This window comes from Tilletiopsis washingtonensis (genome assembly GCF_003144115.1).
Source record: "Tilletiopsis washingtonensis strain MCA 4186 unplaced genomic scaffold FA09scaffold_25, whole genome shotgun sequence".
Lineage (NCBI taxonomy): Eukaryota > Fungi > Basidiomycota > Exobasidiomycetes > Entylomatales > Tilletiopsis > Tilletiopsis washingtonensis.
The window spans coordinates 218299-237321 of record NW_020312022.1 but is presented as its reverse complement, the minus strand read 5'-3'; the positions used below and the strand labels follow the sequence as shown (position 1 = coordinate 237321).

The 19023-nt window shown below is 67.7% G+C and overlaps 7 protein-coding genes across 7 annotated transcripts; 4 read left to right on the top strand and 3 right to left on the bottom strand.

Moving 5' to 3' along the window:
- The first annotated feature begins 414 nt into the window (after nucleotides 1–414).
- On the top strand, nucleotides 415–2952 carry FA09DRAFT_363220 (hypothetical protein). Its single transcript, XM_025745564.1, has 3 exons — nucleotides 415–773; nucleotides 833–916; nucleotides 975–2952. Exons 1-3 carry the CDS (start codon nucleotides 574–576, stop codon nucleotides 2815–2817), a joined length of 2127 nt encoding a protein of 708 aa, XP_025595331.1. The 5' UTR covers nucleotides 415–573; the 3' UTR covers nucleotides 2818–2952.
- A 241-nt stretch (nucleotides 2953–3193) lies between these two features.
- FA09DRAFT_363219 (hypothetical protein) lies at nucleotides 3194–6516 on the top strand. Its single transcript, XM_025745563.1, has 6 exons — nucleotides 3194–5019; nucleotides 5079–5375; nucleotides 5431–5545; nucleotides 5599–5707; nucleotides 5764–5969; nucleotides 6025–6516. The coding sequence occupies exons 1-6, from the start codon at nucleotides 3435–3437 to the stop codon at nucleotides 6308–6310; spliced, it is 2598 nt and encodes an 865-aa protein (XP_025595330.1). The 5' UTR covers nucleotides 3194–3434; the 3' UTR covers nucleotides 6311–6516.
- Nucleotides 6327–9212, bottom strand: FA09DRAFT_332462 (hypothetical protein). Its single transcript, XM_025743462.1, has 7 exons — nucleotides 8755–9212; nucleotides 8300–8689; nucleotides 7771–8232; nucleotides 7683–7715; nucleotides 7555–7618; nucleotides 7247–7498; nucleotides 6327–7160 (listed from the first exon to the last, which is right to left on the bottom strand). The coding sequence occupies exons 1-7, from the start codon at nucleotides 9045–9047 to the stop codon at nucleotides 6579–6581; spliced, it is 2076 nt and encodes a 691-aa protein (XP_025595329.1). The 5' UTR covers nucleotides 9048–9212; the 3' UTR covers nucleotides 6327–6578.
- A 476-nt stretch (nucleotides 9213–9688) lies between these two features.
- FA09DRAFT_341518 (putative diacylglycerol acyltransferase type 2b) lies at nucleotides 9689–11513 on the bottom strand (the record flags this gene model as incomplete). The annotated part of the gene is made up of 11 exons (XM_025744457.1): nucleotides 9689–9736; nucleotides 9792–9901; nucleotides 9964–10020; nucleotides 10076–10218; nucleotides 10279–10327; nucleotides 10378–10654; nucleotides 10706–10751; nucleotides 10839–10876; nucleotides 11003–11156; nucleotides 11221–11325; nucleotides 11383–11513. 11 exons carry the CDS (start codon nucleotides 11511–11513, stop codon nucleotides 9689–9691), a joined length of 1158 nt encoding a protein of 385 aa, XP_025595328.1.
- A 247-nt stretch (nucleotides 11514–11760) lies between these two features.
- FA09DRAFT_158462 (DEAD-domain-containing protein) lies at nucleotides 11761–13567 on the top strand. Its single transcript, XM_025739224.1, has 8 exons — nucleotides 11761–12267; nucleotides 12328–12362; nucleotides 12419–12585; nucleotides 12662–12780; nucleotides 12843–13110; nucleotides 13163–13336; nucleotides 13383–13400; nucleotides 13457–13567. Exons 1-8 carry the CDS (start codon nucleotides 11997–11999, stop codon nucleotides 13479–13481), a joined length of 1077 nt encoding a protein of 358 aa, XP_025595327.1. The 5' UTR covers nucleotides 11761–11996; the 3' UTR covers nucleotides 13482–13567.
- FA09DRAFT_158507 (P-loop containing nucleoside triphosphate hydrolase protein) lies at nucleotides 13194–14087 on the top strand. Its single transcript, XM_025739225.1, has 3 exons — nucleotides 13194–13589; nucleotides 13646–13908; nucleotides 13964–14087. The coding sequence occupies exons 1-3, from the start codon at nucleotides 13490–13492 to the stop codon at nucleotides 13997–13999; spliced, it is 399 nt and encodes a 132-aa protein (XP_025595326.1). The 5' UTR covers nucleotides 13194–13489; the 3' UTR covers nucleotides 14000–14087.
- FA09DRAFT_332459 (Pkinase-domain-containing protein) lies at nucleotides 14009–17958 on the bottom strand. Its single transcript, XM_025743461.1, has 3 exons — nucleotides 17573–17958; nucleotides 17298–17517; nucleotides 14009–17242 (listed from the first exon to the last, which is right to left on the bottom strand). The coding sequence occupies exons 1-3, from the start codon at nucleotides 17943–17945 to the stop codon at nucleotides 14176–14178; spliced, it is 3660 nt and encodes a 1219-aa protein (XP_025595325.1). The 5' UTR covers nucleotides 17946–17958; the 3' UTR covers nucleotides 14009–14175.
- Nucleotides 17959–19023: the final 1065 nt, after the last annotated feature.

The following is a 19023-nucleotide window of genomic DNA, read 5'->3' as shown; positions in this document are numbered from 1 at the left end:
AGGACCACACAGCGAAGCCCGCAGCTGCGTTCTGCGGGCGTGAGGCAGCATCGGCGCCGCCAGAACATCAGCCGGGATGCAGATGCAGGTTCAGGCGGCTGCTGCGCGAGTGCGTCCCGCCCGGCGGCCTGTGCTGCCTGCAGCTGATGCTGCACCAGCGCTCAGGGCGTGGTGGCAGCCGCCAGCATCGCAGCGCTGCGCTGCAAGTGCGCTGCGAGGCGATGCGATGCGGCATGCCCCGAGGCGGAGGGCCATGCCATGCACGTCCGCCACGCCGGGCCGCTCCCTCGCTGCGCTGGCCCCTCGGCCTCGTGCGCACGCCGTCGGCGCCGGCCTGCCCGTCCTGCCCGAGCTGTCCCGTGTGCCATCATTGCTCGGCATCAGCGCATGCCCAGGCAACAAAAGGGATCCGCACATCTGCCTCGCACCCCATCCTCCTGACCGACCTGCTCCCATCCCCCATCTCTCGCGCGGCTCCCGCGCGCCCTCGCGCTGTCCTCGCCCTCGCCCTTGCCCTCCTCTGTCCCGGCCGCGTCTCGCGCCCCTCTCGCGTGCAGCGCCGCCACCTGCTCGATGCCTCACCACTTTGCACCCGGCCATCCCGGCCTCTCACGCACGCAGTCCAGCAGCTCCATCACCTCGGCTCGCGGCTCTGCCAACCTGTCGCGCGGCGGCTCCTCCTCGTCGCTCGGCAATGGCGACCAGCCGGGCCCCTCCTCGGAGAAGCCACGGCGCGGCCGTGTCGGCATGGCCTGCGTGCACTGCCGCACCCGGTTCGTGCTGCCTGCCTGCTGCCGCGACACGCCGACGCTGACCCGTCTCTGTCTCGCAGGAAGATCCGCTGTGACGGCACTCAGCCGACTTGCGCAACATGCGACCGCCTCAAGCGCGAGTGCGTCTACGAGTCTGTCACGGAGTCAGTGCTGTGCGGCCCAGGACCCCTGAGAGTGTGTGCTGATACGTCTGCGCGACAGAGAGGAGAACCAGCAGACTCGCGAGCGGAAGCGTGTCGGCAAGGAGGCGCGTGAGAGCCGGCTCATCCAGCTCGCCCAGCTCGGCATCGCCATGCCGCCGCCCGCCTCACCCTCCGTCCTTGGAACGCAAGCGGCGATCAGGGCACGGCATCGGCACAGCGCCCTCGTGGCCCGGTCGGCGCGTGACGCTCCGTATGCTCGCCCGCCGCCCAGCCTCAGCTCCGACTCACCGTACTTTGCCAGCGACGTCGCCAGCGTGCTGGGCATCCCGCCCGGCTACACATCCGAGCATCTTGTCCACGACGTGCAGGGTCGCCGACGCGGCGTCACACTCTCTGGCTACGAGCCTTCATACGCTGCCCTGAGTGGATATACCTCACAGCCAGGCATGGTCCTCGACTCTGGCACCTCGCCCTACGCCTCGCACCCTGGACAGCAGCCGCACTTCTCGCCCAACTCTCTCTCGCAGCCCAGCACACCGGAAGAGGCGTACATGGTGCACGCCAACATGCTGCAGGCCGGCCTGGCTCGGGAACAAGGCATCACGCCTCCAGTCTGGACCGCTGAGCCGAGCGTGCTGGCGCAGCAGCGCAGCGTCACCGAGCCCGGGCCGCACGCGACGCGCGTCGCCTGGCAAGACGTCCCGGCCATGGGCGCTGCGGCCCCATCCACGACAATCACGACGACGGCCCAGTGGGCAGCCGACCCGTATTCGCAGCCCACGCCGCCCGGCTGGACGCTGGAGGCCTTGCATGCCGCCGGCGCCGAGGAGGCACGCTCGGCAATGGCACGTCGCCGCAGCTCTCTCGACCATCTGCGTCGCCCGTCGCATGTCGGGGCCTCGACTGCGGCCTTCTTTCACCGCGTCGTCGGCGCGGCGGTGGCCAGTGACATTCAGCCCATCCCTGCAGCTGGTGAGCACGTCTCGCCCGGACAGGTGAACGTCAACGCGGCATTGGCGCTCTCGCGCCCTCTTCCGTCCGGCATGGGCGCGAACGCGCCGGACTACGCCGCCAGCGGCCTCATGCGGGAAGCCTCCTCGTCGGCCATGTCTTTCCACGACCCATGGAATGCTTCTGCGGCGTCGGCCTCGCCCACAAGTCTGGCGGGAAGCGCCAGCTCACCGGCCTTCAGCCAGGGCCAGCAGCATCTCGAGCCCAGCACCGGCAGCACCTCCTATCTGTCGCACCGCGGCTCCAACACGTCCTCCGTCGGCGTGCCCTCGCCGCTTCGCGAGATCTCCGACAGCGACGGCACGAGCTCCGGCCACCCTTCGGCGTATGTGTCGCCGGCGAGCAGCATGCATGTGCCGGCGCGCTCGGGCAGCTCGCAGCACGGCGGCAGCATCGGCAGCGTCGGCCCGCGGCGCCGCAGCGCGCAGTCGTCCAACTCGCCGCTCGAGCGAGCAGACGCAGGCTACTCGCTGCCGACGGCCTCGTCACCGCTGTCGGCGCCTGCGCAGGGCATGCCGGCGCCTGCGCAGGGCATGCCGGCGCCTGGCGACTGGGCTACGCTGCGCCACGCGCACGGCTCGCCGCTCCTCTCGCCCGACACGGAGCTATCGACGGGGCTGTTTGCGATGAGCTATGCGAGCGCGTCGCCGAGCTACGCCTCGTCCGCGGCCAGCAGCCACTCGGGCATCCATGCTCCGCACCTGAGCACGCCAGCGCTGCATGCCACCATCGCGACCGCGCTGCCTTTGGAGCAGCAGCAGGCGACGCCGCAGCCGCAGATACAGGACGCCCAGTTCAGCTGGGCCTCGGCCAGCGAGGGGGGCGATCAGGGCGCCAGTCCGTCGCAGCCGCCGTACGCGGCCGACTTCAGCAACGAGTCGTGGTACTGAGGCGCCGGCCGCCGAAGCATGCCGCCACGCACAGCGAGGGGCTGCTGGGCGCATTCTTATTGCGCGCTACGTGGACGCGTCACACAAAAGCCATGCTCTCTCCCACCTCTCTGCCGCGCCTTCCTGTTGCGGGCGATGTAGCATACCACTCGAGATCACACATTAATCATACCCGCAGATACTTGCACATCTGGCAGCGCATTCGATCCTGCATCTGAGTCGTCGTCGGCTGCAGCGGACGAGACGATAGGCAGCGCAGATGATGCTTGAGGGCAGCTAGGGCGCGGCTCCCGCACGGAAGCCTTAGCGCGCCTCATCAAAATGAGTGGCGCTCCACACGCCGCCCGGCCTACTTAGCTGGTGCACGCCGCTGTGCCGCTTCTCTCTTCACCAGTCCAACCATCGCTCCCGCCATCCGCCGCCGCCGCCGCCTCACCTCTGGCAGGCGAGCATCCCACTCTGGCGCCGGCGCTACCTCTCTCGCTCTCCGGCCGTGCCTGACGCGCTCACACGACCGCTGCTGCACGCGCGCGCCTTGGGTGGTCAGCATCAGCGCCGGCTCACTCTAGCGGGCCACGGCGCACCCCTTCCCTCTTCCGCTCCTCTTCACGCCCTTCATGTCCGAGCCTGCTCCCCGTGACAAGCCTCGCTCTGTGCTGCGCCGGCCCAGCGCGTCTCTCTCTCCCGAGGACATCAGCAGCAGCACCTTCGCAGGCCCTGCGAAGAAGCGCGTATCGTTCGGCGACCCCGCTGCGCTGCCCGGCATCGGCGAGGCGAGCGGAAGCTCGACGTACGCAGCTCCGCGCGCACCCACGCCGCCGCCGAGTGAGGCACCACGCAAGCTGCCAAAGCCGGCGCCGCAGCCGCCCAACGACGCACAGGCGCTGTTCGGCCGCCCGGCTGCGGCTCCGCAGGCCCGTCGCAACAGCGCGGTGTCCCACTCGGCTGGAGCACCCTCATCTGCGGCTCCTAAGCAAGGGTCGGCATCTGCAACGGCCTCTGCATCTCTGAAGCGTCCCGCTGACAACGTGTCGAGCGCCAATCGCGCGGCTGATGCGCCGTCGCTGAAGCGTGCCAAGCCTACCTCGCCTGAGACAAAGGCTACGCCACTGCCGCAGCAGTCATCGTCAGCTGTGGCACCGACGATGTCAAGCTCGGACTCTGGAATGGCTGCGGTGCTCAAGGGCAGAAGCAGCGCGGCGGATGCGCAAGGCAGCAAGCCGCCGGTTGGGCTCGGCATCGATGGCGGCGCAGCGGCTCTCAGCACAGCCAAATCTGCGCCTACTCTCGGCAGCGTCCCTGGTCCTAGCGCCAAGCAGGAACCAGCAGGCCCGAGCAAGGGTGGCGACAATGAGCTTCCACACCTCGATGCCGGACCTTATGGCCATTCCGGCATGCTCATGCTCAACAGTGCCCAGCACCCTCGCACCAGCCAGATTCCGCCCAACTGGCGGCTTGGCTCTCTCGAGGCACTGCAAAAGGCCTTTGCTGCCATCTACTCATGCCCAGGCGCCTCGCCTGCGGCACGGGCGGCCCTCAAGCTGCTGGCCGACATCGATGCGCGCGCACAAGAAGCAGAGGTCTTCATCCTGGCCACGCGACACTCGTACAAGACGAGCGTGCGTCTGCCGCTCGTCTCGCTCGGCAAGCGCGCAAAGGACTCCGCCACGCAGGCTGCCATAGCTGCGGCAGTGCAGCGCGTGGAGCATGGAGCTACAGCGCAGCAGCTGCAGAGCGCTGTCGCGTCCACTGTGCAGTCCCTGGCGCGGCAGCTGCGCGAGGCACCACAGTTCGGCACGGCCAAGGAGCTGGAGACGAAGACTAAGCGCATCGAAGAGCGCGAGCGCGGCACCCTCACGGCTGCACGCCTCGAAGCAGTGAGCTTCCTGGCGCCAGCAGAGAAGCTCGGCACGTACGGCTACTCTCTGCCACAGGTGCTGGGGGCGAACCTGCAGGCTGCCGTGCTGAGAGAGTGGGGCAAGGGCGGAGACACGGACCCGCTAGGATCGACACACCTCTGCAACCGCTGCGCGCAGAGCTTTGATGTCTCCGACGTGCACGAGGATCTGCTGCGCGCGGAGGAGGCCATTGTCCTCTGTCGGACGGAGGGCGTCGAGGGTCAGGTCCTGGCAGATGCTGAGCTTGAGCTCAAGGAGATGAAGCGCAGGGCTACAGCATGCAGCTTCCACTGGGGCCGCAAGTGTGAGTCAGCAGGACAGCATGCCGGCGTACCTGCATGACTGACTGGCGCTTTCGTGCAGCGTTCGAGCGCGACACTATCAACGGGCGCAGTGCTCGTCTGCAGCGCTACACGTGCTGCGGCGCCATCGAGTCGGGCGGCACGTCTCTCGCGTCCACAGCTGCAGCCGCCGGCTTCTCCGGCTCCTCGGCGCGCGCTGAGCAGGGGTGCGACAGTGGACCGCACGTGTGGAAGAGTGACGATGCCAGAGTCCTCCACGGCCTGGTGCCCTTCCGCTCGCCGCAGAGCCTGCGTGACGAGAAGCAGCAGAGCGAGTGGAAGGAGACGCAAGAGATCGTGGCACTCGATGCAGAGCTTGGTCAGCAAAGCTACCAGGCAGGCGGACGCAGCAGAGACTCACGAAGCTGTCGCAGTCTACACGACGGCTGGCATGTCCATCGCTCGCATCACGCTGGTCGACGAAGCGGGTGCCGAGCTCTACGACAAGCTGATCGCACCTGGCTTTGCGGTGCTCGACCTCAACACCCGGTGCGTGTGCCGTGGCCGCTCTGCCCGAATGGACGCTCACCATGCCCTCACAGCTTCTCGGGCATCCAGCCGGGCCAGCTCGATCCTGACAATCTGCTTGCCGTGCCGTTGGCGGAGGCGGGGGCCGAGATCGTACGCTTTGTCGGGCCCGAGACGATCCTGGTGCGTCGTCGGTCTCTCACTTCACTCTGCCGCACGTAGCTCAAAGCTCTGCACAGGTCGGCCACGGACTTGAGAACGACTTGCGTGCTCTACGCCTCGTGCATACTCGCATCGTCGACTCGGCCCTGCTGTTCCCACATGGCCGTGGCTTGCCCTTCCGGATGAGCCTGCGCGAACTGGCCAAGCGTCATCTCGGCCTCACCATTCAGACAGCCGGCGCCGACGGCCACTCGTCGCTCGAGGATGCGCGCATAGCGCTGGAGTGAGTGTGCACGTGAGCGCTGAGCGCGCGTGCGCAGCTGACGGCTCCTCATCAGCGTCGTTCGCTGGAAGTTCGTCAACGACGCGGCGTCGTCGCCCTTCCGCAGCTCCGTCGCTTCCGGGCCGCTCAAGTCGCCTGTCCTCGGCACAGGCCCTGCTGCATCCCCTGCTGTGGGCTCTGAAGGCTCCGCTGCGGCCTCGGCATCTGCGGCGGCACCGTCGGCGTCGGCGGCGTCGGCGCCTCCTGCCAGGCCGCCCGTGCCTGCGCCGCGAGCATTTACATCCAGCGTGCCGGCGGCACCCACGCTCTTCGTGCCGCGCCGCAAGCCGGCAGGCCGCTGAATACCCTCATCTCCTCATGGTGATACCCCTTACCTCACCTCTCTGTCAACTGGGCCAGTCATGCGGCAGGCGCCTGCGCCATGCCGCAGCTGCAGTTGATGCGATGCGTTGCGTGACGTGGAGTAGAGTACAGGCACATAGGCTGAAGGCTGTCGAGGTCCTGGAGTAGTGACGGAAGCGCTCCGCAGTGGAAGGAAGTAAGTCGCGATCGCAGTGAGAAGCGAGTGATGCTGGCAGTGAAGGCGAACGTTGGCCGTCGTCGCGGCCGTCAGGCGCCGGCGCGCGTGATCGGGATGAAGTTGCCGGCGACGAGGGTGGGTATGTTCCATGCGTCGCGGCGGATCGTGAACGAGAAGCAGCAGGTGATGCGGCGCACGCCTTCCTCGTCGTCGTCAACCGCGCCAGCTCCAGCACGAGCGGCTGGTGTCTCGGCACCGCTGAGAGGCGCAGTCGCGGTGCGAGCGGCCGCCAGCGGCGGGCTCGCCGAGCCCGCGGCGCCGGCCATGGCGGCGGCGGCGGCGTCGCGCATCTCGCTGGAAAGCGGCACGCCGCGCTTGCTGGCGCCATTGCTGGGTGCAGCAGCTCCAGCAGCGGTGGCAGCAGCAGCGACAGCGGGTGTGTTGTACCCGGACGTGCTGATGCTGCCGTTGCGACTCCACGGCAGCTGTGCAGCGACTGCCGCCGCCGTGGCACCACCGCCGCCGGACGCAACGCTATCGCCAACGACAGCGCCGCGCGCAGCGGCGCGCAAAGCCGCATTGGTGGCAGCACTGCTGCTGCTCCGGACCTTGAGCACGCAGGATGTCAAGACGGCCTTCTGTCCTGCGTCGAAGGAGACGGCGCCGTATTTCTGGCGCGTGGTGCCGAGTGAGCAGGGTCAGACTGGCTGTCTAGCGAGCGTGCGCGCCTGTGCCAGTCGAATAGGGGCCAACTCACCTCCCAGTAGTTCACGGCACTCTCCTCCTCCATGAGCTCGTAGATGCACAGTCTGCCCTCGCGCAGCTGTTCGATGCCGACGCCAACAAGCTCGGCGAACTCGCGATTGCCCTTGTAGATCTCTCCCGTGCGGCGCCACAGACATGCCGGGATGCCTTGCGTGCTGAAGACGCGGTCGTAGTCGAGCAGCAAGCGCTCGAACGCCTCCTCGATGAAGATCAAGTCGATGTTCGTGAGGGACTGTGCCACTGCCTGAGCAGCGGAGAGTGTGTCAGGCGAGCACAGCGCTGTGGATGGGCCATACGCACTCGGAAGGCAGGCCGGAAGACAGACAGCGACTTCAGAATGCGCCGACGCGAAGCTTGAGACACACTAGCAATGGCGCGTCAGCTCTGGCTCTCGAGCTGCAGCACAAGGTGTCTACATGAGCACTCACTTTTGCTCCATCCAGCGATTGAGTCTTGCATATCTGGCGCAAGCTCAAGTCAGCCTCGTCCATCGCCGCTCCTCAGCGCAGCACGCACCCATTGACAGGGTTGTAGGGCCGCAAGAGGCCCGCGTCATACTTGGCCTGAATGACCTTTGCGAGACGCTCGTCACGCGTGCCGTCATTCTGGTCCGCTGCAGTGAGAAAGAATTTCTCGGCCTTGGTCGATGTCGAGAAGTGGCGCAGCGCTGGGCCGTAGGCGCCGGGCGCGGCGGCAGGCGTGGCCGAGACGACGCCGGTACGACCAGCCTCAGAGTCGGCCGGCGCTGCCTGCGTGCTGCTCCCTGCACCAGCAGCCGAGTTGCCCAGGGCAGCGTCGAAGAGCCGCGCTGCCTGTTGACCCGTCGCAGCCAGCGCCGAACTCTCGCCGCTGCGCCCGCTCTCGCCGTTCGTCTGCGCATCGGTGCTCCACATCGAGTGCGGCGTGAGTGCAGGTGCTCCGCTCGTCGGCTCAGCCGAAGAGGGCAGCAGAGGCCCGTCGAGCGACTCGAGGAACTCGCTGGCGGGGCATGCGACACAGTGCGTCAGCATCCCTGCGGCAGCTCAAGACGCGCAGGCAAGCTCACCTGAGGATGCTGAACTCCAAGCCGCCTGCCGCATCACCGCCGCCGCCGCCAAAGCTATCGAACCGGCCGTTGGCGCCGCCGCCCAAGCCAAGAAAGCTGGCACCGCCGAGCGCCGGCGCCCAGTTCCAGGTCTGACCCGGCGCAGCAGAGGCCGGCGGCGGTGCTGAGCTCGGCTGCGCCCATTGCCGCGGAGGCGAGCCAAATGTGCCGCCTGCGTTGCTGCTCAATGGCGCAGCAGCAGGTGCCGCGGACGTAGAGGCAGGCTGTGGGCGCGGCGGTGATGCTGCAGGCGCGGCAGGTGCGGCAGCCAAGCCCTTGGGCGTGTCTGAATGCGAGCTAGACGGCAGCGTCGACTCGTCGTGGCAGAGATGGCCAATGTCACGCTTGATGCTGCACCGCGGCAAGCAAGAGACGCGTCAGGACACGTCGCCCAGGACGCGCGCAGGCCAACTCACCAGCGGGAGCAGGGTCTTGCCTCCTCGCATGTCATGTGGCTGCGGCGGCAGTAGATGCATGCAGTGGTGACCTTGCGGCGGCGGCGCGCCTTGCTCTTCTCGTCTGCGCCGCGCGACGACGACGCCGCGGCGCTGCTCGACGCCGGCGAGGCGGAGGGCGAGGCTGGCCGCTTGACTGGACGCGCCTGCGCTGCCGAGGATGATGCGGCAGCGCTGGGCGTGTGCGTGGAGGCAGACGTGGCGGGCGAGGAGGTCGCGCCCGACGCCGACGTCGAGGCAGACGCGCCAGACATGGCGGGCAGCGCGGCGTTCAATGCGCGGCAAAGGCAGAGCGCAGAGGCGTGGAGTCAGAGCGTGGGCGCGGACGAGGCGGCGCGTCGAGGTGCGTAGGCTGAACAGCCGCTCGCCGGCACCGGACTGCTAGGTGGATGTGCGGGCGTGCAGCTGGGAGATGGAGGAGCTGAGGGAAGCGGAGAGCGGCAATCAAGCAGGGCAGCTGTCCGGCACGCGCACGCACGCCAAGGGCACTCAGACTTTGCCGTGGCTTGCTGCATAGGGCAACTCGGTGCGGGGCAGCAGCAGCGCGCGACTCCTCCGCTCCCCTGCGAGGCGGACCGCGGCCGCGCGGCGGACCGAAGGCCGCGAGCGGCGCATCCCGAGACGCCGGCGGCCCACCAGGCGGCACCGCGGCGACGGCCAATAGATGCTGCGCCAGCTCTGCGCTGTGCGACGCAGAGGGAGGTGGTGCTGCTGAGCAGGCAACGAGGCCGCTTGCAGCTTCGTGTCGACCTGCTGCGCTGGGCCGAAGCCACGCCTCACCGCTGCGAAGGCCATTCTCATCCACATTCAGGCACACCTTGCGTGACACATCTCGAGCGGGGCAGGCCGTCGCACAAAGCTCAGTGCTGGCAAGCCAGATCCCAGCGCTCGCGGCTCAGTCGACAATCGTCAGCTCCTTGCTGCGATTCGCCGCATATGCGTCCTGTGCGGAACGTCGCGTCAGTACCGCAACGTCCCCGGTCGCGGGCTCCACGCACCTTCCAGGTGTCCCAGATCCGGTGCAGCTCCTCGATGTAGAGACGCTGGTAGTGCTCGAGCTCCTGCTTGCTCGGGTTCGCGTTGCGTGTGACGCTGATCGGGCGGCCCACTGCAGATGGATCAGGAGCGGTCAGCGGCGGCGGCTGCAGAAGGCTGGAGGAGCAGACGCACCGACGGACACAATGGGGTGACGATACGGCAAGAGGCCGAACGAGTAGTTGAAGACGCCTGTGCGTGGCAGACGTGAGCATTTGCCAGAGGCATGATCCTTGGTCCGACGCACCTCGGCCGTGGAAGACGGGCAGCGTGAAGCCAAACAGCTTCTGGAAGTGCTTCTGGAACGAGTGCAGCCGTGTGCCCGGTGCATTCGCGAGCTGCATGTAGATGTCGTTCTCACCGAAGGAGAAGACGGGCACAAGGTCGGCGCTGCGTACGTCGAGGCCGAGCGTGAGTGGGGTCGACGTGCATCAGGCGCACTGTACTGACCCGTTGCGGATGGCGATCTTGATGAAGCCCAGCCTTCTTCGCAGCGTCACTGTGCCCGGCGTCAGCCTCGTTCGCGGCGCAAAGGGCGAGTGAACTCACAATCAGCCGTGCCCGGGTGCGCATTGAGAGACTCGGCCGCGCCGCCAACGACGATCGTCAGCGCGCTGCCCGGACCCTTCTTCAAGATGGCCTCGCAGCTGCGCCTGCTGACGCTGCAGATGCCGAGCGCGAGGATCACGTCGCGGTAGAGCGGAATGTTGAAGTTGCTTGACAGAGTGAGCAGGTGCGGCGTGAGACCGGGGAAGGAGCTCGGGAACTCGGTCGCGCATGTCGCGAAGTTGGCCACGGCGCCCATGCCGATCACGCCGTGCGGGTGCTGCGAAAGGCATCAGCACTTGATCATAAGTCAAGGCACAATAAGACTCACGTCTGGGGGAGCAGCGCAGCGAACAGGCAGGACAATCAGCTCCGCTCTGCACACGCTCAACACAAGGACGACCCACAGCTGTGAGGGAAGCAACATCAGCATGGCTTCTTCGCAGCTGGCAAGCAATGCTCACCCAAAGACATAGCTCTTGTCTGGCGGCAGATCGGCGGACTGCAAGCGTTGTGCGGCGTGAGCTCCACGCACGAAGCGACAGAGGCGGTCGGCCAGCATGAGGTCCCAGCGAGCACCATGGCGCGTGTCGTCCTCTCATCATCTCGTGTATCTCGCGCAACTCACCTTGATCAGGCTAACCGGATAGTACTCTGCGAAGCGGCGCCAGACGGCCAGGCGGCGCACAGCCTCGATCCTGCGGCCGCCGTTCTCCGGTGCGCGATCCCGCGCAATCCAGATCAGGTACGCGATGATGAACGGCCAGAGCGGCGGAATGGAGCTGGGCAAGAGAGGGACGTGAGCACGAGCACCCTCGCAGCAATCGCCTCGCGCGATGGCCTCACAGGAGCAGGAAGAAGAGCGCCAGCATGAGCGGCAGCAGCAGGCCCCAGAAGAGCACGGCCATCGTCTGCAGGCGGCGATGGCGCGGCACATTGATGGGCGCGAAGCTGCGGTCCCGCTCAAAGTCAGCTCAGCCGCACTGGCAGCCACCGCGTGCCACGCACCGGATGTCGGTGGGCCGCGGCAGGAAGGCCGACGCCGGCGTGCCGATGCTGCCGCCGGGCGTGGTGGGCGGCGCCGCGTCGGACGAGGCGGCGAGGCGGGTGCCGGCCGTCTCGGACGCGGGCGCCGGCATGGCGGGCAGGGCAGGCACGGCCAGCCGGGTGGCTCTGCGGCTCAGCGATCGGCACGGCGGACGTGAGGATGCGACGGAGCGGGGAGCGCTCGACAGCGAGGAGCTGGTGGACGGGGATGCGGATGGGAGTGGAGGAGGAAGGGCAGCCCAACGTGTCCAGCTGCCGCCTGCGCCTTGCTTTGACAGGCGAGGTGCTTGCCCGATGCCGGGCCCTTTCACCCTCTTGTAGTCACGCTTAGCGGCGCACGGTCCACGGGCGTACCTGGGAAGGTGGGCGTGGGAGCAGCGGCAGCACGTGATGCAGCGCGCCCCGCTGCTGCACCGTGCCGGCGGCTGCGCTTCTTGCCTCTCCTCCACCACCTTCTCAGACGCTTGTGCTCCCACTGCTCCGCCTTCTCTCATCACTAGCACAGCAGTGATCTCCCGAATTCACCCCCGACAGCCTCTCACCGCAAGGCCAGCAGCGCCGCTCCGCCGCCCAGCATGAGCGACAAGCCGGATGCCGGCCTCGATGCCATCACGTCGCGCATCAACACCCTGATGGGCAAGGCCGCAGAGGGCGCCAAGCCGGCAGACACAGCGGCAGACAAGCCGGCGGCAGACGCGCCAGCTGCCTCGAGCGCTGCGCCTGCCGCCGCGGCCGATGCCAAGAAGCCAGACGAGGCCAAGCCTGCCGGAACAGACGCGCCTGAGGCGAAGAAGGAGGCAGCGCCGGCGGCAGCTGCGCCAGCAGCACCAGCAGAGGAGGAGAACTGTGAGCTCTGGAAAAGCCTTGCTCATACATTCATGGCAAGCTGACTTGCTCGCTCGGCAGCGTCTTCGCTGCGGGAGTCGTCGTACGATGTGACGGTGCGTGCCGGCCGCGTGCTTGCGCGTGAATACAACTAATGCCCTGCCTCTTTCAGGTCACGCTGGCAGACCAGCAGGCGGATCCGACGTCGCCGCTGTACAGCATCAAGTCCTTTGAGGACCTCGGCCTGGCGCCCGAGCTGCTCAAGGGCATCTACGCCATGAAGTACCAGAAGCCTTCGAAGATCCAAGAGCGTGCCTTGCCGTTGCTGCTGCAGAACCCGTGAGTGGTGGGCGCTGGCCAAGGGGCTGCGCCGCACGTGCGCTCCACCTTCTAGCTCTGACAAGCTACTGTACAGGCCACGCAACATGATCGGACAGTCGCAGTCTGGCACCGGCAAGACGGCAGCCTTCGTGCTGACGATGCTGTCGCGCGTGGACTTCAGCGTGCCGAAGACGCAGGCTGTTGCGCTCGCACGTGAGCAGCACGCTGCGCTCGCCTTGCGACCACGAAGCTGAGCGCCCTGTCCTGCCCTCTAGCATCGCGCGAGCTGGCACGGCAGATCATGGATGTCGTCCACGAAATGGGCAAGTACACGCCCGTCAAGACGGCGTACGCCATCCCCGATGGCATCAAGCGCGGCGAGAAAGTGACGGCGCACGTCGTCGTCGGCACGCCGGGCAAGACGTTCGACCTGATCAAGAACCGCAGCATCGACACGAGCGCGGTCAAGGTCTTTGTGCTGGACGAGGCCGACAACATGCTCGACCAGCAGAGCCTCGGCGAGCAGAGCATCCGCGTGAAGAAGTAAGCAGCCTGCTGTGCTCGCACGACCGCGCCTCTGACGCCAGCCCACCAGCACGATGCCCAAGTCCTGCCAGCTCGTCCTCTTCAGCGCGACGTTCCCCGACGTTGTGCGCGAGTTTGCCGGCCGTCTGGCGCCCTCGGCCAACGAGATCCGGCTCAAGCAGGAGGAGCTCAGCGTCGACCTCATCAAGCAGTTCTACATGGACTGCAAGAACGAGGACCACAAGTACGACATCCTCGTCGAGCTCTACAACCTGCTGACGATCGGGCAGAGCATCATCTTCTGCGCAGTGCGTAAGGGTGCACAGCCCTGCAGACCAGCTACTGACGCAGCGCTTGCGCACAGAAACGCGAGACGGCCGACCGGATAGCACAGCGCATGACGTCCGAGGGCCACAAGGTCGACTCGCTGCACGGCAAGCTTGAGACGGCGGACCGCGACCGGACCATCGATGCGTTCCGCGACGGCAAGAGCAAGGGTGAGGCGTGTGCGACCACTTGCCGGTGACTTCTTGCTGACGCCATGCCGCCGCAGTCCTGATCAGCACCAATGTCATCGCCCGCGGCATCGACATCATGCAGGTCACGATGGTGATCAACTACGACATGCCGCTCACGCAGTCCGGCGAGCCGGATGCCGAGACGTACCTGCACCGCATCGGCCGCACGGGCCGCTTCGGGCGCAAGGGCATCTCGATCAACTTCGTGCACGACCAGCAGTCGTGGCGGCACATGACGGGCATCGAACAGGCGCTCAAGTGCTCGATCACGCGCGTCCAGACGGACGACATCGACGAGGTGAGCAGCGCGCCGCGGCGGCTCCCCTCGCTCCAGCTGATCCGCTCCGTAACAGATGGAGAGCGTGCTGAAGGCTGCCATCAAGGGCTGAGTGGGCAAGTTGCTATCAGGGATAAATTAGACAATGAGGCAGTAAGCGAGCGAGACTGCCAGGCAGAGGTGCGTGGCGAGACGGTGGTGCTGGGGCAATGCGTGCAGTGTGACAATGAGACGAGAGAAAGGAGCGTGGGAAGGGAGCGGCAGCGCGCTGGGAAGGGGAGGGAAAATCTAGCGAGCGATGCCGAGGCCGACAGCGGCCGGGCTCGACGGCACCGACATGCCGCCGGCGCCGCCGCCGAGGGTCCAGTTGCGGCGCAGCTCCTCGTATGTGCGGCGGAAGGCGGCGGGCGCACCCTTCTCGTGTATGATGGTGCAGCTCGTGGCGTAGACGCCGCCGTCGCTCGGCGTGCTGCGGCCCGAGTAGCTGCTCAGTGCCGGCGACGGCGCACTGAGGCGCGTCGTGTCGAGCGCCGGCGACGCTGCTGCACTGCTGCTGCTCATCGGCAGGATCGCGAACTCGACTCTGAAGCGCACCGGCTTGGCGCCGCTGCCGTCGCGGACCTCGGCGAGGGAGCACTTGAGCACGCCCATGTGCTCGGCGTCCTCGACGAAGACGCGCGCGCCGGAGCTGAGCAGCAGGCGCTTCACCTCGGCGTGCGTGGCAGAGAAGTTCTCGACGGAGAGCAGGACGTGCTTCTCGACCTTCCAGTTGAAGAGACCGGAGAACCAGCTCTGCTTGGGGCTGGCGCCCTCGCGCGGCGTCGACGGTGCCGACGTGTTGCTCGGCACCGGGCTGCGGATCGAGGGTGCGGCGATGCTGCTGCCGTGCTGCGGCGCGCCGTGCGAGATGTCCAGGCCGAGGCCCGGGTTCTTCTGCTGCAGGCGTGTCGGCGAGTTGGTCGCGTTGGGCCCGCGAGAGGCTGCGAAGGCTGCGAGCGGAGCAGAGGTGCCAGCTGCCGAGCGAGCAGCTCCAGCATCCTGCAGGCGCTCGTAGGCCAGCGAGGTGCGACCCGACTCGGCAGGTGCCTGCTCCGACACGGCGGCCTTGCGGCGGCCGAGGAGACTGCGTCGGCGACCGAGCGTGCCAGTGCCGCTCGAAGTGGGCGCAGAAGTAGTGCTGCTCGTCGTTGCCGTGCTGAAGACACTGGCCGGACGAGGGCTCGTGACGCCGCGCAGCAGCGTCGGGCGGCCGGACCGGTAGTCCTTGTCGGCCACGGCCAGCGGGGCGGTAGTACCGCTGGGGCTCGCCAGCGGAGGCGGGATGGGCGAGGTCGGCGTGTATGGGTAGCCGCGAGACGACTCCGAGGCGGTGCCGCTGCGCACACTCTGCAGGTCATCGTCGCTGTCCTCGTCGGCATCCTCGAACTGCATGTCCTGGCGGTTGTCCGGGCGCGCGCCGTACGTGCCGCTGAGCACGGAGGCCGGTCGAGAGCCTGCACGCGAGCCTGGCCGCGAGCTGCCGCGCGACGGCGGGCGGCTGGCCAGCACTGGCGTATTCGGGACCGGCACTGAGCTGGCAACTGCGACCTCCTTGAGGCGATCGAACTTGAGCTGCAGCGCCTCGGGGTTCTCGCCCGTGGCGCGGATGTTTGCGAGCTCGTCGGCGATCTCCTGGAAGAACCGCTGCACCGTCGCATCGCCGACCTGAGGCACAGCAATGGACGGTGCTCCACTGCTGCCATGTGCGCTGGCAGGGCGCCCGCTGCCGCGCTCTGGCGAGCCTGAGCGAGATGAGGCGCGGACGTTCTGTGCGCGAGGCGTGGTGTCGGACGCACGTCCGCTTCGCGTGTTGCGAGACGGCGTGCTGTCGAAGGCATCGGCGATCACAGCGCGCGGCGATGCGGCAGGGCGCTGCGTCGGCGAAGTGGTGCGTCGCTGGAGCGATGGGCCGACCGGTGTACGCTGCGTTTCGGGCGTTGCGAACAGGTCGTCGCCGGCGAGCTGAGGCGACGGCAGCGGCTTGCGCACCGTAGACGGCGACGGCGGTGCAGCGGCGAGGTAGCTTGGCCGCGGCTGGTCGAGCGACTGCCGGCCGGGAGAGCGACCACCGACGGGCGCTGCGTGGTACGCGCCACCAGCTGGGGAACGAGGTGCGTCGATCGAGGCACCTCGGCTGCGAGCCGGCGAGTTGCGGTACGCTGCCGCAGCCTCCTGCCGCGCGAGTGCCTCGGCCTGGGTGCGGGCGGCGACAGCCGCTGCCACGTTCTTGCCAGGCGAATGAGGTGCCGGACGGTGTGCAACCAGCTGGGGAGCCGCCGCCGCCTCCTTCTTCACCGAAGACGAGCGCGAGCTCGAGGCGTTCGAGGCATTGTCCGACGAGCGACGCGCCTGCACGCGCTTCTCCTGCTCGCGCAGCTGGCGCTGGACGCGCTCGCGCTCCTTCTCTCGCTCGCGCTCCTTCTCGCGCTCCCGGTCGCTCTGTGCCGGGATGCCGAGTGCGAGGCCCAGGCTGTTGCCACCTGCGGGTGCAGTCGACGCCTGCGCCTGCGTGAGCGCCTCGACGTCGTCGTCGTCCTCGTCGTCGCCGAGATGGTTGTCGCGATGATTGGCGAGGAGCGAGTAGAACGTCTTGTGCCAGTTACCGCCCGTGCTCTTGAGCTGCTCGGTGAGCTGCGCCTCGCTCAGCTCGGGCCACAGCGTCTTGAGGTTGCCGAGCAGGTCCGTGTCGAGGTCCTCGACGGGGAACTGGTCGCTGCCAAGCTTGTGGATGTTGGGCTTGACGGGGTTGGCGCTGCTCAGACGGCCGTTGTCGGTGAACCAGGGGTGCTTCATGATCTGGTCCATGCGCAGGCGCTTCGTCGGCTCGATCTCGAGCATGCTCCAGATGAGATCCTGCGCCTGCGGCTGCAGCCAGTTGGGCATCTCGAAGTGGCCCTTCTTGACCTTGGCCAGCAGGTTCTGGATGTTGGGGTCGTCGAAGGGCAGACGACCGCAGAGCAGCGCGAAGAGGATGATGCCGCACGACCAGATGTCGCTCATGCTGCCCTCGTACTTCTTGCCGCTGACGATCTCGGGCGAGGCGTAGTGCGGGCTGCCGCAGCTCGTCTCGAGCATCTTCTCGGCCGGCTGCAGCGCCGCCATGCCGAAGTCGGCCACCTTGACAATCTTCTTCGTCGCGTCGAGCAGCAGGTTCTCGGGCTTGAGGTCGCGGTGGCAGATGTTGTACGAGTGGCAGTAGTCCATGCCCCAGATGATCTGGCGGAAGTACGAGCGCGCCTCGTGCGGCTCCAGCCGGCCCTTGGACACGAGGTGGTCGAACAGCTCGCCGCCCGCCACGTACTCCATGATGAGGTACCTGTGCGTGCGCCGTCAGCACCAGCAGCATCACACGACACACCTGCCACACTCACAGCTCCTTGCTCGTCTCGTACACATCCCACAGACCGAGCAGGTTCGGGTGCTCGATGAGCTTCATGATGACAATCTCGCGCTCAATGCCCAGCGTCATCTTGTCCTGCTTGGCGCCGGCGTCGCGCAGCGACAGACGCGACGAGAGGATGGCCTGCTTCGGCACAATCTTGACGGCTGCCTGCTTGCCCGTCTGCGTGTGCGTGGCGAGACGAACGCGACCTGCGAGTGCCGCAATCAGTCATGCGCTTGACGTCGCGCCTTCGCCGCCACTCACCACTTGCGCCCTGGCCGATGAGCTGCTCCAGCTTCCAGGGGCCGATGCTCGGCGGGTCCTTGTGCTCGCGCTTCTTCTCCGTCGCCAGGCGGCCAGTGGCACGAGCCTCACCCGTGCGCTCGCGCGGCTGCGCATGCCGCGAGCGGCCGGAAGTAGCCTGCTCAGCGGCGCTCTTGGCCGGACGGCTGCTGCTGCTGCCGGCAGACGGCGCGGGCACGCGGTGCGAGCCCGACGGAGGCGCCATGGCGCCCTTGCCGGAGGATGCGGCGGTGCGCGGTGGCACGATGTGGTTGGGCGTGGAACGAGGCTGCAACGGCATCGGCGCCACGTTGGCAGGAATCGCCGGGGCCCGTCGAGGCGACGAGGTAGACATGGCGAGATGCTAGCTGCCTGCCATCCGCATCAGCACCCAGTGCCGCCACCACCGCCACCGTCGCGCGGATGCTGCACACTCACGGAGAGAAGGAGAAGACAGGGAGCGAGGATCGTGCTCGTGCAGAAAGGTCTGCGGAGCGTCGCGATCGCAGCGCTGTATTAGAGACTCGAGGACACGGAGGCGAAGAAACGGAGAAGATGCAAGCCGCGAGGCTCGAGACGCGAGACGAAGAGAAGGTGGAGCGACGACGGACTGCGACGGCGGTAGAGAGATGGAGTGGGAAGGGGAGGGGCGGAGTGGCGAGAGAGTGAGAATCAAAAGAGAGTGTCGGTTGCACAGCGCGGACGCCTGGCGGGTCGGCGGACGGGCGGAGACGCTGGCGGAGGCGCGTGCAGCGGTCGGGGTGGGGTGGGCCTAAGGAGAGATGGCGGCGGCGGCGGCGGGGTGAGGGACGGGCACACGGCGGAGGGGTATGGTGGTGCAGAGCAGGCTGCGAGGCGGTGACGACGGGCTAGGCGGGCCCGGCGAGCAGCGAGCAGCGAGCGGCGAGGCGAGGCGAGCGTCGCGGCCGGCGGAGCGCACCAGCAGCGGCCGCGGCGCGAGAGCAACACCGAGAGCAACAGCAGCACGCGCGCGTGGCGAGGCTGCACCGCCGCACCACCCACCGCGCCTCGGCGTCTGCTCTGCCTCTCACACGGCAGCGTCAGCGGCTGCCTGTGCCACGCCCGCTGCTGCCGGCGCAGCGCAAGGCGTGGCCCGGTGCGGGTGCGGCGGCGGGCGTGCTGCTGGCGGGCCGGCGCCGGGCAGACGGACGGGCGCACCCTGCGTGCCTCAGCGTCAGCGGTGCATGGCGGAGCACATCCAGCGGCGCCCCGATGCCGCACGCTGCACGCCGCGAGGCATGCATCGCAGCCGCAGCACGCGCGCACGCGGCGCACGCCGCACGCGGCGCACGCCGCACTCGGCACCGGCAGCAGCCGCAGAGCGAACGGTGCCGGCCAGCGCTGCAGAGAAGCAGAAGCTTCTGCCTGGGCAGCCGCTGATGCTGCTCGCTTCGCCACAGCATGGCATTCGC